The following is a 16663-nucleotide window of genomic DNA, read 5'->3' on the forward strand; positions in this document are numbered from 1 at the left end:
TATATAATTTTGTGTAAAGATGTGTCGACTTTATATTGTGGAATATGTATTGTACTACTTGGCCAGTGCTCTATGTTGTAATGCCAATTGAATTATAGCATTACAATTGTTCATGGTTCAATAAAAGCACTTACTGGTTATACATTTTTTTTTTTTTTTATTATTTCTGAATATCAAGATTTTGCTGTCTAAAGCCCCACCGGGGAAACTGTCCATTTTTTAGATATCAAATTCTATTATATCACATAAGCCGGTTGTTCATCATTGTCTAATTAGAATATCTAGAGCAGTGTTTCTCAACCTTTTTACCTTCGAGGAACCCCTGGCAAAAAGTTTGAGATCTCAGGGAACCCCTGAAATAATGTTCACATCTACATCTCATGGAACATTGGTATGATCAGCGAGCTGTTGATAATTACAATTTTTAGAAATGGCATTAAAGAAAAGAATAAATATTAAAACATTGCATCAATTACTTTCTGAAGTTACTAGTTGCCTTGCTGTTGCACTGAGATTTTGTAGATTATCGCTGTATGTTTCCTTTTAATAATTTGTTTTACTCCTAAGAAACAAAGTGGCAGATTTATCAGCATACGTTAGACTAAACTTAGTGTGTCTGTGTATCTGTTTTACTTTGGTAGGGATATTGAATTGTATGCCCCTTTTAAGGATCAATGAGAATGATTGTATTTTCTGTACAGTGCTGAAGAATAACTTGGCACCATATAAACAAACAATATTGATACTCCTGTAAGTGTTGATTTGAGATTTTGGATCACCCATAGGCCTATATTTTTTTTGCAGGAAATTGAGCGTCGACGTTGTATGATGCGACTAAAAGCAGAGGAAAGGAAGAATGAGGAAATGGAAGTGTTGGAGGTGGAGGATGAATGGAAATCTGAGGAAGAGATGGTATCTGAATATGAAGAATACACAGACAGTGAAGAAGAGCCAGAACCAAAACTTAAACCAGTATACATTAGGAAGTAAGTGAGGGGGGTACCAATGCATTTTCCATAGTAAACCAAATGCAGTGAAGCAAGTAATAACATCTGAGCACAGATATTCCATAACACCTCATATTATATACTTGGCAATACTGCTATTGCCAAGTATATTCCCAGTGGGTGGCATTATTTACCGAGGCTTTGGCCATCCATGTCCACCCACAGTTCACTGACCAGGAACACGTATGTGATCCTTCATTGCTACACGGCCGGAACCCGCTAGAACCCAGGGCAATGGTGAGCAATTACTTCTGAGGCAGTACTGGCTGGGATTTCTGTAGGGGTGTGGATTAAGCACTGTGACCTACTAGTTCACAACATGGACTTGCTAATAAGCACTGACTGTGCCCCAATACAGTTATGATATTACTAGTAACACCTCCATTGCTACACACCTGGTTCCAGCTTTGATCCAGGGCTGCAGTTTAGGGTGGAAGACTGTTGGTGCCATATATCAGTAAGTTTTCACCTACTTTTGAGCATTAGACTGTGCCATTCGTCATATGTCATGGTACTGTGACTGTGGACTGTATACCACTCTTTACTATTCAGCAGTCTGAGAGCCTAATCTGTTATGTCATTGGGGCTTGTTGTTGTGACATATGGTGTTTAAAGTGCTTGTAAAGGCAGAAGGTTTTTGTCTTAATGTATTCTATGCATTAAGATAAAAGGCCTTCTGTGTGCAGCAGCCCCCCTAATACTTACCTGAGCCCCATCTCTATCAAGCGATGTCCACGAGTCCCTCGCCTCTCCCTCCTGATTGGCTGAGACACAGCAGCAGCACCATTGGCTCCTGCTGCTGTCAATCAAAGTAAGTTAGCCAATCAGGAGAGGGGGGGGTGGGGCTGAACCGCAGCTCTGTGTCTGAATGGACACACAGAGCTGCAGCTTTGCTAGGGTGCCCCCATAGCAAGCTGCTTGCTGTGGAGGCAGGAGGGAGGGGCCAAGAGCACCGAAGAGGAGGATCTGGGCTGCTATGTGCAAAACCACTGCACAGAGGAGGTAAGTATAACATGTTTATTTTTTTAAACAAGACTTTACAATCACTTTAAATACTTGATCGCTGTTTTGTAATCCAGGTGGCAAGCGCTGCGTAACCTTCATAATTTGGGATCCATTCCCTTATCCTCACTTCTACTAAACCTTCACTGCTGTATTGATCAGAGTCAGCTGGTGGGGTGTGTTCGGTGTGGTGTGTGAGCAGCTGCTGCTGTTGTCTTGACAATGTTGTCATTTTAGTGTTGGAGAGGTGGAGGTGTGTGACTTTTATGCCATTTTTGTCTTTACTTTACAGTTTGTGAATAATACCTTTTTGACCCTCCTTGTAACGGCCCTTTTGGGTTTCTTGCAGCCCAACTTTTGAAATGTCCTGATTAGTAGCTACTAGTCATTTTGTAACTTGGTTTATATCAAAGCCCTGTCTGCTAAAAGCTCTATTTGAAAGCAGTGGGGCCTCTGTCTCTGATCCAGCTTTTAGGCTCGGTTCACACTAGGGGCGGCACGACTTGCAGGTCGCCTCACCGAGGCGACCTGCACACGACAGGGGCGGCGACTTGCAAAACGACTTTTATATAGAAGTCTATGCAAGTCGCCTCAAGTCGCCCCCAAAGTAGTACAGGAACCTTTTTCTAAGTCGGAGCGACTTGCGTCGCTCCGACTAGAATGGTTCCATTGTACAGAACAGGACGTTACTTGTCAGGCGACTAGGTCGCCTGACAAGTCGTCCTAGTGTGAACCGGCACTTAGTGTTCATTTCAACCTGTGAACGGTGACCCTGCCATGAACATAAGCTTTACCAGCTGTTAAGAAATGCAAGTGGAAAGAATACGTTCTGTCCTCGTACCTGTGTACATGATTCCTTGTGATATTGCAATAGCCTTCTTAAAACATGCATATAAAGTAGCACATATTGTGCACATCTACTTTTCTAGGAAGGATAGAGTAACGGTTCAAGAAAAAGAAGTGGAAGCACAAAAACAGAAGGAGTTGGAGGTTGAAGCTAAGCGGATGGCAGAGGAGAGACGTAAATACACCCTAAAGGTAACTGTGCTACAGACCTATCTGTCTGCATGCTGCTAAAGTAGAATTCCAGGTTTAATATGACTTTAAATAGTTTTCGTGAGCCAAGATGGCCCAAACTACTTCCATTACATAACTATGTGGCCGCTATTTGCGCTGTAGTAGCATTAGCAGCAAACCTTATGCGGTGCTGTGTACTGGCAGCAGTACGGGCAACTTCCTGCCTGCTGCCAAAACTAAATGGTGCAGAGTTGAATGCTTCTCCGCCAATTGCTTTCTCTGATTGGCTAAGGTGGAGAGGCAGGCAAATCACGATTTCCGCCTCGGCCAGTCAGAGAAAGCCTTATGTTTTGTTGATAGAAATACAAGGCTTTTCTGAGCCATGTTCAAGCTGGAATTCTACTTTTAAGGCTGGGGCTACACAAGTGATTTGAGATTAAATCTCTGCTATTCTGAGAGATGTATCCACTTGGCAGTCATGTCATGTGCAGCACACTTAAATCTATGCAATGCTAACTACAAGAAAGGAGCAGTATCAGAAAGATTCAATCGCCTGTGTAGCTAATACTTCTCTGACTTGACAGATTGTGGAGGAGGAGACAAAGAAAGAGATAGAGGAAAACAAGAGAACTCTGGCAGCTCTGGATGCCCTGAATACAGATGATGAGAATGATGAGGAGGAGTATGAAGCCTGGAAGGTTCGGGAACTGAAACGCATTAAACGTGATCGTGAAGAAAGAGAAGCGTATGTTCTCATTTTTATTTTGTCAGAAACATTCAACCAATGTGTACTGTATATGTTTAATAATTTGGTGTCTGCAATATTCATCAACACGTTTATATATACCGTATTCATCGGCGTATAACACGCACCCCAAGTTTAGGAGGGAAGTTTAAGGAAAAAAACTTACATTTTAAGTGTCCTTCTGCAGCCTTGTCAGTGCCCATCTGCAGCCTTGCCCAAAATTGCAGCATGATTGTTTGTTTTTTAAATTATTGCGCCGTCAAGATACAGAGCCGGATGTCCTGTGTATTCGGCTCCTCTCGCAGTCCCACCCCCTTGGCCCGGCTCCTATGATGGACACAACACCAGTCCAATGGCAGGACTGCGAGCGGAGCCGAGTACACAGTACACTCGGCTCTGTCTTTTTCGGCGGCGCTCGCTCCTCTTCCCCTCAGACAGCAGTGAGGCGGGGCGGCGTGAATGCGAGTGGAGCCGAGCCGAGTGGTCTTTTTCAGCGGCGCTCGCTTCACAGACAGTGGGGATCACCGCATAAGACACACCCACGATTTTCCCCTGATATTAAGGGGAAAAAAGTGTGTGCTATATGCCGATTTAAATACGATATTTACTTGAGACTATCCTATGTTCGTTACAGAACATACTACTACTTTGTTGCTAGTTGTCTATGGAACGCTAGCGTTCTGCTCCAGGAATGTTATTTTTTTTGTAACAGCTATGCCTTCCTTGTTAACAAATCCCGGGGCATTTAACAGGGCTCCCCCCTTTTTTTTTTTTTTTTTTTTCTCCTTTTATGCAGAGGCAACTAACACAAGACTGCATGAAATCATGCTAGTTAGGCTAAGTTTCCACTAGTGCGACTTGGGACTGCAAAGCTGCATGACAAGTCGTACCCCATGATTTCCAATGCGTAACGTTCATATCTGTGCGACTTCAAAGTAGTCCCTGCACTACTTTGATGCGACTTGTGGTCCATAGGCCTCAAGAATAACCAGACATTGTTTCAAGTCGCATCAAAATCATGCAACTTTCAGGTTGCAGTAGTGGAAACCTAGGCTAAACCTTATGTTAGTTGAACTCCATGTTTCTTGTCACTTTGGATATTTTTTGGGGCTAACATGTTTCAAGGGAATGCTTACTTTTTACAGAACAGTGCCGCCGCTCTGGGCTTGTGCTGCGTACATTATACTATCTTTTAACCGAGTCCCAGCAGCCTCCCTTCATGCATCTGCATCTGGAAAGAAACAGTCCGCCTAACAGCATCTCAGCCATTCAGGAACACCCTTGTATGTTTATCAATGCACACAAGATATTCTTTGGCCAAGGTGGAGCTTGTGATATCATCTGCCCAGCCTCTCAACCTTGGCCAATTAGAGAATGCCTTTATTGGTTTGGTCATTGGCTGAGATGCTGTTGCTGACTCTTCCTGGACACAGAAGGGAAGTTGCGAGGACTCGGGCAGGAAGACTGCACAGCTTACTGCAATATAGCAAGTGTAGAAAAATAGAAAGTACACAGAATTCCTCAATTTTCCTCAATTTTACAGTTGTCATGAGAGCAAGAGCTGAGGGAAAAGTCTTCCAATGGGGACAAATGTTCTGATGATGACTGCCTAAGGTGGGGATTGCCCTCACTTTGGGTGAATTTCCTCCCAATTCTTGATTATAAAACAAGAAGTGGAGGGAAATCCCCCCAGCATGCACACAGGTGACACAAAAAATACATCTACATCATAGGTGTTTTAACCTTTCCTTCCTACACAAAAAGTTTTTTTCTAGACATTTGTAGCAATAATACAATCCCTCAGACAATGTTGTAAGTAAAACGGCATTCTTCCAATGACCGTGTAGGAATGAAATGGCCTAGATCAGGGGTATTCACTTAATATGTAGCTCTGACCAGTAAAATTTTCTTTTCAGCCCTCTCTATATGACAATTCCTTTTAATTCAGTGTCATCAGTTCGCCCCCACTTCACATCAGTTTCCCCTTCAAAATAATGTTCTTAGGCCCCCTGCACATCACCCCCCACCCTTTACAATAGTGTACAAACCCCCTTCACATCACACACCCTCTTTTATTTACAGCAGTCCTCAATCTCCCCCCCTTCAAATCATCACCCCGCCGCACAGTACTGTCCTCTGCCGATTTACACACACCCACCTTAGCACTGTCCTCCTTTACATCACCTTTCTTTACATCACACCTCCCTTTTCACAGCACTGCCCCCCCTTTGCATCACCACCAAACTACACCCAAAACTGACCCTTTTCACATAAACCCCGCCCATACACAGCCAAGAGTAGTGACCTCTGTCCCCCTTCACTCTCCTACTTTAGGCAGAGCATTTCCGAAATGAGTAAAGGGAGTACAGCATTGAACAGAGTGCGGGAGCTGCCGGGGTTAACTTTTTGTATTAATCAGCAGGTGATTGGCTGCTAGGACCGCCCCGCAGCCAATCACTTGCTGGTTAACTCGAAATGTTAACACTCGCAGCTCCGCCCCGTACTCCATTCAATGCTGTGTGTTCCACACTCGTTACAGAAATACTCTGCCTCCAGCACTCCATTCAGTGCTGTACTAAGCCTCTCACACTCGGTCCAGGAATGCTCTCCGCTCTGTCTAAGGTAGGAGAGCGAAGGGGGGCAGAGGACACTACTTTGGTTTTGTGGGGGGGGGATGTCAAGGGGGGCAGTTACTGAGACTGGCAGCTCCTTAATGGTGTGACCATGGGTCCAGATCGAACAGCGGCTTGGTCCACATTCGATTCGGACCATGTTCCGCCATTTAGTGATGCTTGGCCTAGATGATGATGTGAAGTGTCAGCTGGTTATTAAAATAAATGTTGATAATGTGACATTCCAGTTTTATCAAACGCCAACTACCATACTGATTCTTAAAGTGGAGTTCCACCCAAAAGTGGAACTTACACTTTAAGCACTCCTCCTCTCGCCCTAGGCGGCCCCTCCCTGCCAGCGATCTTCTGGGACACAACTCAGGTCCCAGAAGATTGGCTGGCCAATAGCAAAGCGCAGCGCCACTCTCGCATGTGCGCGCCCGGCCGTGAAGCCGTAAGCTGTCACGGCCGGGTGCCCACAGTTGCTATGACGGCGCCGAGGAGAGGAACGAGGCTCTGGGCGGCCGCATCGCCGGACTGTGGGACAGGTAAGTGTCGGTTTATTAAAAGTCGGCAGCTATGCTTTTTGTAGCTGCTGACTTTTAAATACCTGTGCTTTGCCTTTCCTTTGCTCCCCCACCATGATGTTCACTCACTCAGCAAGGAGAAAGCCTTGTAAAGGCTTCCAAGCGGAGGGCAAGATGGGTAGCAACTTAAAAGAGAAGTATGGTTTTGTGTTTTTCCAGATTCATACTTGCCTAGGTGGATGCAGCATCGGACCAATGCTGCATCTGTCCACTGCCACCTCTGCACTGAGAACCAAGCGATCGAACACCGCCAATGGCTCAGTTCTCACAGCTTCCCGGGCAGAAAACTGCTGACTGTTGATCAGCAGCTCTCCGCTCTGCAAACCCCCCCCCCGAGCTGAGCTGAGGAGGGGTGGGGAACGTCCGTCTCAGGCTCTCAGCAGCTCGCTGAGAGGCTGAAATGGGTATTAGTAAAGGCACCTGCGGATCCAGACTTTATTGTCGGCATGACGCGGTGCTTGGACTGATTCCTGTGACGTCAGCAGAGAGCGGACTTCAGACTGCTCTCTGCTGAAAACGGGTCACAGGAGTGCAAAACTAATTGCACTCCTGTGACCCATAAGAGAAGCTCAGCCAAACTAGCTCAATCTGGACTTCTCCTTTTAAATGTTCCCCATACCTATAAGTACAGAAATAAAGAGAATTTTGGACTTTGAATGAGGCCAATCACTATATAGAGTAAGCACATAGAATATAAAGCACAATATTATTTGTATGAGTTTATTACATAATATCCGACAAAATAGTTGTTTTTTTTTTTTTTTTTTTGGACTTCAGATGAGAGATGTATACCAAAAAGCAAAGAACGTTTTACTGTACCTTGTGTGATCATATACAGCATACTCAATGACAAAAAGTGTATACACAAAATTGCATAAACGCAAGGCATGCTAAAAAAAAAACATATATACATATTGACGCCATGGTACTTTGCCATATCATGGGATGAAGACAAGTCCTACACAACATAGGACACTGGAAGGGCTGGATGGTGATTTATCTATAAGTATTGGGTATTTTTCTTGGCTCCTAACAGCTAGATGGAGCGTCCAGTGAGTAAAGAATATTTGTGTGGCTGGTGAAGGCAAGCATTACTTTGAATCTGTTGCTTTGCACTGCATGGGCAGACACAGGTTCGCTTTAAGGAACAAATTTATTTATGTTGATGTTCTAGACCTGGATTTCTAGTATAGTATGTTGCCCACAAAACAACCCCCCATTTTACACCATACAGAAATGCTGTAAGTATGATAAATCTCTTCTTTATGTTATAGAATAGAGAAGGAGAAGGCAGAAATAGACCGCATGCGTAACATGACCGAAGAGGAACGCCGTGCTGAACTTCGTGCCAATGGCAAGATAATCACCAACAAAGCTCTAAAGGGAAAATACAAATTCCTGCAGAAATACTACCACAGAGGAGCTTTCTTCCTGGTAAGAAATTATATTCTATAGTTATACTCAAAAGATTTGTACAGAGATTTCATCTAATCTAAATCCAAATGCATCTTAAAGTGAGGTTTTGTATAAAATTTTTCTTTGTGTCCGTATATACACGCCTACCTCCTGGGTCTGATCCGGATCGTAAAAAAAAAAAAATAATGGAGGTGTCCTTTTTCCGTTTTGGGTGGACCGGATTGGAGGCAGCCGGGTGTAAACACAGTGGAGTCCGTTTACTCCCGGCTGCCCATAGAACAGTGCGAGGTCTGTTTCTGTCCGCTCTGCACACACAGACCTGCCATCTGCCCCGCTCTGCTCTGATCAGCAGGGGATCAGCTCACAGATTCCATGCTGATCGGAACAGCAGGCGCCCATGTGAAAGGTGCCTAAAAGTTGTTTTATAATTCCTATGAAAGGAGTAGTGCCAGTGATGTCATCCATCCACCTTTTCACCTCAGCCAGTCAGGAAAGGCCTTGTATTTTATTAGGGCTACAGAAATTAACGAATAATTCCTCGATTAATCGTTAATTTTTTTGATCGATCAAAATTCTTTTGATCTTTACTCACCTTTCCGCTGGCTTCCGGGTCTTCAGGGAGTTCTGTCTGAGATCCGGTGACGTCACGGACATTGACGTCATCGGACTCCTCCCCGCTTCCCCAGTCATTGACGGTGCCCACACTGGACAATGGTAAAGTAATGGAATACAGCAGGCGCCTGACCGATCCAATCATGAAAGGCTTCAACCGAGAGGGCGTGTCCGCAAATTGCAGAGGTGTGGCTGCGAGCCGGTTTTGTGATTTGCCGGACACGCCCCATGCTGTTGATACGTGACCCTTGTTGGGAATAAACAAGCATTGGAGGGCATTATGAAGGTGAGTGTGTTGTCTGTACTGGACAGGTCAATTGTGGAGGAGGAATCGTGGTGATTTTAAAGTGTATATATACAGCTTGAATCTGTATTTTAGTTTTAGATTAGGTCATGCAGAGAGAAAACCCCTCTCGGTTTAGGCTTTGGCTTGTGCGTCCCAGTGTGGAGCTTTCATTTCACTTCCTGTCCCAGAGACACAACGGGAAGTGAAGTGGCATTCCCATTTTAGATGGTTGTCAACAGGACTGGTATACCCATTTGAGGCATTACCCAGATAGCAAGCAATTGAGCTGCAAGTTTGAAAATGTCTTGTTAAAGTGGAGGTCCACCCTAAAAACAAATTTAACATTAAAAGACTCCTTTAAAAATTTTTTAAAAAGTTTTTTTTAAAAAAGTGTTAAGTCATGGATTGTGGAAACTAGCTAGTGTCAGGTGATTGTATATAGTGTATACCACATTTACCACTGACTAATGCAGAGTTGCAATGCAAGGAGAACAGCTAAAAGTAGTTGGATCTGTATGTGCGTTATAATTAATCGAAATGAGTCGATTAATCGATTTAAAAAAAAAATCGATTAATCGAACACAAAAATTTTAATCAGTAACAGCACTATATTTTATAGATAAAAATACAGGGTGGTCCCTGAATGGCTGGTATACCACATGACCGACTCAATTTCTTTCCAGCCGCACAAGATAAGGGAGTGAGACTCGTCACTGCAGAGTAATGCTGGATACAGAGTGGCTGAAGCTTACTGTAACCATGAGTAATTGTTTTGGGCACGCTGGCCCAAACTACATTTTTATAGGCAAACCACGAAACATGGAGTTCTAGTTTAAGATCTATTTGTAGTTCAGAACTGTGGTAGAGGGAGATTCTTGTATTACTGAAAAGCTAAGAAATATGCTGTAAATAGGGTACATAAAATGAGCAATTTCTCCACACACTACAGAGCTGAGGGGGTCAATATGTTATACTGTTGGAATGTAATTGTTTCTGCCATGGCTGCTTTTTAGCATGTTATTTTTAACATAGAAACTGGGAAAATTATATTTCTTTTCGCACAACAGGATGAAGATGAAGATGTATATAAGAGAGACTTCAGTGCTCCCACATTGGAAGACCACTTCAATAAAACTATCCTACCCAAAGTCATGCAGGTAACTTTTGTGCATATTGCACACAAGTACAGTGTTGTGTATGTGTGCTAGTTTGCTTGTAAAAAAAAAAATCAAAACCAGACTTCAACTACTATTTTTACCAGTATTCTCAATATTTATTGATTTATCTCTTCAATTGCCCTTGCTAGTGCTCCATTCCACCCTCTACGCTGTACATGGTGCATCCTCTGAACGCTGTACTCTGTACATAGCACACCCCAGATACAACCAGCCCTTTGAGGGCAACCATACTGCTGATGTGGCCCACAATTAAATTGGGTTTGACCCCCCTGGTGCAGAGCTTTAAATTATACCCAGTATTGGGATACATTGGTAACAGGGTAACCTGAGAGAAATGGAAAAACGGTTAGAAATGTTAAAGTGTAGCATCACCCAATGAAGAACGGAAGCCATGTGAAGTCTTGCTTAAAGAACAGGAAGTTGCACCAGCCAGCACCCACTGTTTGGAAGGTTTGAGAGTGCAGGAGCTGCAAGGCCTTGTCATGCTGGGGGAAGGTCAAAGATGAAGGTTTCTGCTGGGGTGGATGAGATCCCAGTGGACAAGGACTGTTGGGGTCCCAGATGTGCAAGATGGTAGTTGGAGGCCCAATTCTTGGAAATGAGAGTACAGCCTCTCAGGCGCGTGGGCTGCATCGACACTTCCTTGCCGTTGTGGGCAAAAAGGAGGCGAGAGGGGTAGCCCCAGAGATGCCTGACACCCTCAGACTGTAGGATCAGCAGGTATGGGCGCATGGCTCGTCATTTCGGAAGGGTGGACTGTGCCATGTCGGCGTAGAGGCTGAATCGATTACCCTAGAACTGAAGAGGCCTAGTTCCTGTCTGCTTGCAAAAGACATTTCTTGGAGCGGAAGAAGTGTATTTTGACTAGTACATCCCGTGGTGGGTCCAAGTCATGTTTCAGACTGAGGTCCGTTTCCAGAGGGTGGAGTAATCTCTAGGGGCCACTTTTAGTTGTACCAGCAAATCCAAAACATTTCAATTTTAAGTGCATTTTTTTAGTACTCCTAAAATGCAAATAAACAATAATTACATGAAGAAATATAGAGCTAGCTCAATAATTTTGTTGAAGTGACCACATTTAGATGCATTAAATAGTTCAACTTTGGAAAATGACTTCTTTGACGCACTTGTTCATAATGTGTTCTGTCTTTTAGGTCAAAAACTTTGGACGTTCTGGTAGGACAAAATACACTCACTTGGTGGATCAAGACACAACGTCATTTGATTCTGCATGGGGCCAGGAGAGTGCCCAGAACACCAAATTCTTCAAACAGAAGGCAGCTGGTGTAAGGGATGTGTTTGAGAGACCTTCTGTGAAGAAAAGGAAAACCTAGAGGATCAATTTGTGAACTTGTTATAGTTTTCCTGTATTCCAGGATAAATCCTTTATGTAAATAATTTTTTTTTTCTTTTGTATGAAATTCTCAGTTCCCAGAACTTTCTTTGTCTATGAAGATTGTGTAAATATTCACAATGCTCTGTACATTTTAACCTTAAACATGTTTGGTTAGTTTTATGTATCAAGCCTTGCATAAATTTAATATCAAACATTACAATATGCATTCAAGTGTTTCAGATTGTTTGGACTATCTGATCCTATGCAGTCTTCTCTAAGTGTGGGATATTTTACAGCTGGGGTGGGACAATTCCACTGTAGGTGAAATATATAGTGGTATTAGTAGTAATGACATAAAGAACCAGTGGGGGAGATTTACTAAAACTGGTGCACATAGAATTTGCTGCAGCTGTGCATAGTAACCAATCGGCTTCTGGTTCACACCTATGCAGGTTGCAGTTTGCATATGCCAGGTGCATTTTGCCTTGAAAAATACACGTTTTTGATCCATTGAAGTCTATGGAACCAGAAAAAGGTCCCTGGCCCTTTCCATAAAATGCACAGATGTGAACTACATCCATGGGAAACCATGTTAAATGGACTGTAGTGTGTTTCTGCAAATTTGAAAACGCACTAAAAAATGCATAGGTGTGAACCAGGCCCTAACTTCAGCTTGTTCAATTAAACTTTGACAATAAATCCTTGAAGTTGGTCTACTACTATACACAGCTGCACCAGTTTTAGTAAATCTCCCCCAGTGATTCAGGCCTTTATCTGGAGTCCATAATTTGATTTCAGTGTACCAAACCCTTTGCCAACCAGCTATTTGCTGATTTCGGAACAATGGCTGATGGCTAACTGAGGCCCCTGCTCAAAAGTACGTTTTGTGCCATGTGACAGGTGCACTTTAAGCTATTCAGGCCAAAGTAAAAGGTTCTCTTGATAGCCTCTCTTATGCAGCCTATAATTTCCTTTCCTGGTTTATTGGAGCCTTGAGTGAAAATCCCTATGTAAGCTCTGTGCCTGAGCTTATACAGGGCTTAGGACTTCCCCCTGCACCCAGGTGACAGTGCTCAGACTTCAGGATTGGCCCCCTCAGGTAATGCACTAACAATAAGAGCGGAAGGGGTGAGAGATGCACACTCTTCCAGAAGGGCTCCAACTAGCGTACAAGCTGTTGTGGGGCATGAATCATTCCCCCTTTTATAATGGTGAGGAATGGATATTGGTTTGGCAGGTCTAAAGCAGAACTCCAGGAATTCATATACCTCTTTCTTTTTTTTTTTTTTTTTTTTTTTTTGGTGGCTTTTAATGAGTTAAACCAGAACTTCACCCAACAGGGAAAGTTTCGCTTTTCCTGCTCAGAGAAAGTGAGCCTTATCACATCAGATTACTGCTTACACTGTGGGGAAACAATGTGAAATGAACTGTCATAAAATGAGAGCAAAGCGGAGCACATCGATATCGGTGCGCGGATTCCAAAGTCGCTGTGTAGCACACATGCCCACAGTTCCGCCCACACAGACTCTATATCCCAGGGCATTTTGGGATGTGTAGTCTCAGTGAGTGGCGATGAGCATTATTAGAAAGTGACATCGCCGCTTCTGAGACACCTCTTCTTGGACCCTGGGGACAGAAACTTTCAGAGCAGAATGATGACATCACAGCTTTTAAGACAATACGTTTTGGACAAAATACACAGTTTTAAGCAATACGATGTCAGCGGTTTTGCCTAACTGACTAAATTGGACTACTGTGCAAATTTAATCACCATCCCGGTGTTGTTTAAGTGCAATGAGATGTATGACATCTTGTGAACTTCTCTTTTGTATCTGTAGTTTACATTTTCGAGTGTTGGGAGTACAGCTATTGCTATACTCCTGCTGCTCTGCCAGGAGAGACAGATGCCACTTTCTCACACAGCAGCTGCTCTGGCCTTCCTGCCCCCCTGGTGTCCATTTAAAAAATACTTTGTATTATGTGAACCTAGTCACAAAATACAAAAGTGTTTCATGATTAGGCAAGAGAAGAGGAGGGGCAGAAAGAGTGCTGCACGTGACTCTGCAGCTACAGGAGCTGAAACCAGGGGCAGACTGACATCACTCAGGGCCCCCTGTCAGGCCCCACCCCTACATTTTGCACAATGTCTGCCTTTTTTATTTATTTTTTTTAATCTCTGTTTAATAACAGAATTTTTCAGCACAAGGAACAACGCCCTTTCAGTGTCCATTATAGAGTCTGTTATAAAGAGTCCCCTCCAGGTCCCATAAGAGACTACAAAAAATGGCTGGCTGGCATGGTGCACCCTGCTGTGGGTGGGTGGCTGGCTCCCTGCTGTGGGTCAGTGACTGGCTGGCACGGTGCGTCCTACTGTGGGTGTGTGGCCGGGCTTCCTGCTGTGGGTCAGTGGGTGGCTGGCTGACACTATGCACCCTCCTGTGGGTCAATGGATGGCCTGGCTCCCTGCTGTGGGTCAGTGTGTGGGTGGGTGTCTGGCTAGCACGGTGCATCCTGCTGCGGGTAGCTGGCTCCCGAGGCCTTTCTTAGCCCTATCTAGATTCTGGGTAGAAGAAGCCAGGATTTGGAAGATTTGCAGGCCCAATGCTTGGAGGCACTTGGTGCAACATACAGTATCTCACACTGAAGAAATGACACTTTGCTACAATGTAAAGTAGTGGGTGTACAGCTTGTATAACAGTGTAAATCCTAGATTGTAAGCTCTAACGAGCAGGGCTCTCTGATTCCCCCGTATTGAATTGTATTGTAATTGTACTGTCTGCCCTAATGTTGTAAAGCGCTGCATAAACTGTCGGCGCTATATAAATCCTGTATAATAATAATAAATGTGCTGTCCCCTCAAAATAACTCAACACACAGCCATTAATGTCTAAACCGCTGGCAACAAAAGTGAGTACACCCCTAAGTGAAAATGTCCAAATTGGGCCCAATTAGCCATTTTCCCCTCCCCGGTGTCATGTGATCTGTTAGTGTTACAAGGTTTCAGGTGTGTTAAATTTGGTGTTATCGCTCTCACTCTCTCATACTGGTCACTGGAAGTTCAACATGGCACCTCACGGCAAAGAACTCTCTGTAGATCTGGAAAAAAGAATTGTTGCTCTACATAAAGATGGTCTAGGCTATAAGAAGATTGGCAAGACCCTGAAATTGAGCTGCAGCACGGTGGCCAAGACCATACAACAGTTTAACAGAACAGGCCTTGCCATGGTCGACGAAAGAAGTTGAGTGCACGTGCTCAGCGTCATATCCAGAGGTTGCCTTTGGGACATGGACGTATGAATGCTGCCAGCATTGCTGCAGAGGTTGAAGGGGTGGGGAGGGTCAGCCTTTCAGTGCTCAGACCATACGCCGCACACTGCATCAAATTAGTCTGCATGGCTGTCGTCCCAGAAGGAAACCTCTTCTAAAGATGATGCACAAGAAAGCCCGCAAACAGTTTGCTGAAGACAAGCAGACTAAGGACATGGATTACAGGAACCATGTCCCGTGATCTGATATAACCAAGATAAACGTATTTGGTTCAGATGGTGTCAAGCCTGTGTGGTGGCAACCAGGTGAGGAGTAAAAAGACAAGTGTGTCTTGCCTAGAGTCAAGCATGGTGGTGGGAGGGTCTGGGGCTGCATGAATGCCAACATGTACTGTGACATACTTAAGCAGAGCATGATCCCCTCCCATCAGAGACTGGGCCGCAGGGCAGTATTCCAACATAACGACCCCAAACACACCTCCAAGACATCCACTGCCTTGCTAAAGGAGCTGAGGGTAAAGGTGATGGACTGGCCAAGCATGCCTCCAGACCTAAACCCTATTGAGCATCTGTGGGGCATCCTCAAACGCAAGGTGGAGGAGCGCAAGGTCTCTAACATCCACCAGCTTCATGATGTCGTCATGGAGGAGTAGAAGAGGACTCCAGTGGCAACCTGTGAAAATCTTTATAATTTATATAGGGTCTTGGATTAAAAGTAACATTTCTTTCTTTGCAGATGACACCAAGCTATGCAGTGGAATAACGTCCTTACAGGATGTCTCCAATTTACAAATGACGTTTAATGTTGATAAATGTATTTTTGCACTTGGGGGCTAAGAACATGCATGCATCATACATGGGAGAACAACTGGGGGAATCAATAGTGGGGAAGGATCTGGGTGTTTAGGTAGATCATAAGCTCAATAATAGCATACAATACCAAGCCACGGTTTCCAAGGCGAGCAAAGGCCTTTCTTGTATTAAGAGAGATATGTACTCGAAAGAGACATCATTTTGCCCCTGTTCAAATCATTAGTTGGACCTCATCTGGAATATGCAGTTCAGTTTTGGGCACCGGTTCTCAAAAAGGATATCGGGAAACTAAAGAAAGTGCAGAGAAGAGCAACGTAACTGATAAGAGGCATGGGGGAGCTCAGCTATGATTAAAGATTAGAGTAACTGAATCTATTCTCTTTTGAGAAGAGGAGATTAAGGGGGGATATGGTCAACATGTACAAATACATAAATTGTCCATATAGTGAACTTGGTGTTGAGTTATTCACTTTAAGGTCATCACAAGGGCAAAAAAGAAGAGAGGAAGTGCCACTAAGTGTAGTATTTTAGATACGATTTAATATGACCCCCATAATGGGTTACTCACAAGACGTAGGCAATACTTAGACTCACCAGTAAGGGGGGGTCTGTCCGTCTATTTTCCAAGCGCTGGGCAGCGGTGTGTCTCATGCTGTAGGGAAGCAGCGGCAGTAGCTGGAAGATAGTCACTGAAGCAGTTCCGGGATCCACGGTGGAATGCAGCACGGAGCACAGCGTTGTGTGGGTGATAGACAGTGTACTGACATCACAGGTCCCACAATGCTT

At 44.1% G+C, this 16663-nt stretch overlaps 1 protein-coding gene across 1 annotated transcript in view; it reads left to right on the forward strand.

Moving 5' to 3' along the window:
* MFAP1 (microfibril associated protein 1) overlaps positions 1-14663 on the forward strand; it is a 21942-nt gene extending 7279 nt beyond the window's left edge. Inside the window, exons 4-9 of the mRNA XM_073618516.1 lie at positions 805-986; positions 2939-3047; positions 3611-3771; positions 8245-8404; positions 10352-10441; positions 11617-14663. Of these exons, the coding sequence (XP_073474617.1) occupies positions 805-986; positions 2939-3047; positions 3611-3771; positions 8245-8404; positions 10352-10441; positions 11617-11796 (882 nt within the window). The 3' untranslated portion in view covers positions 11797-14663. The remainder of the gene's footprint in view (positions 1-804; positions 987-2938; positions 3048-3610; positions 3772-8244; positions 8405-10351; positions 10442-11616) is intronic.
* Positions 14664-16663: the final 2000 nt, after the last annotated feature.

The sequence above is a fragment of the Aquarana catesbeiana genome, linkage group LG03 (genome assembly GCF_042186555.1).
Source record: "Aquarana catesbeiana isolate 2022-GZ linkage group LG03, ASM4218655v1, whole genome shotgun sequence".
Classification (NCBI taxonomy): domain Eukaryota; kingdom Metazoa; phylum Chordata; class Amphibia; order Anura; family Ranidae; genus Aquarana; species Aquarana catesbeiana.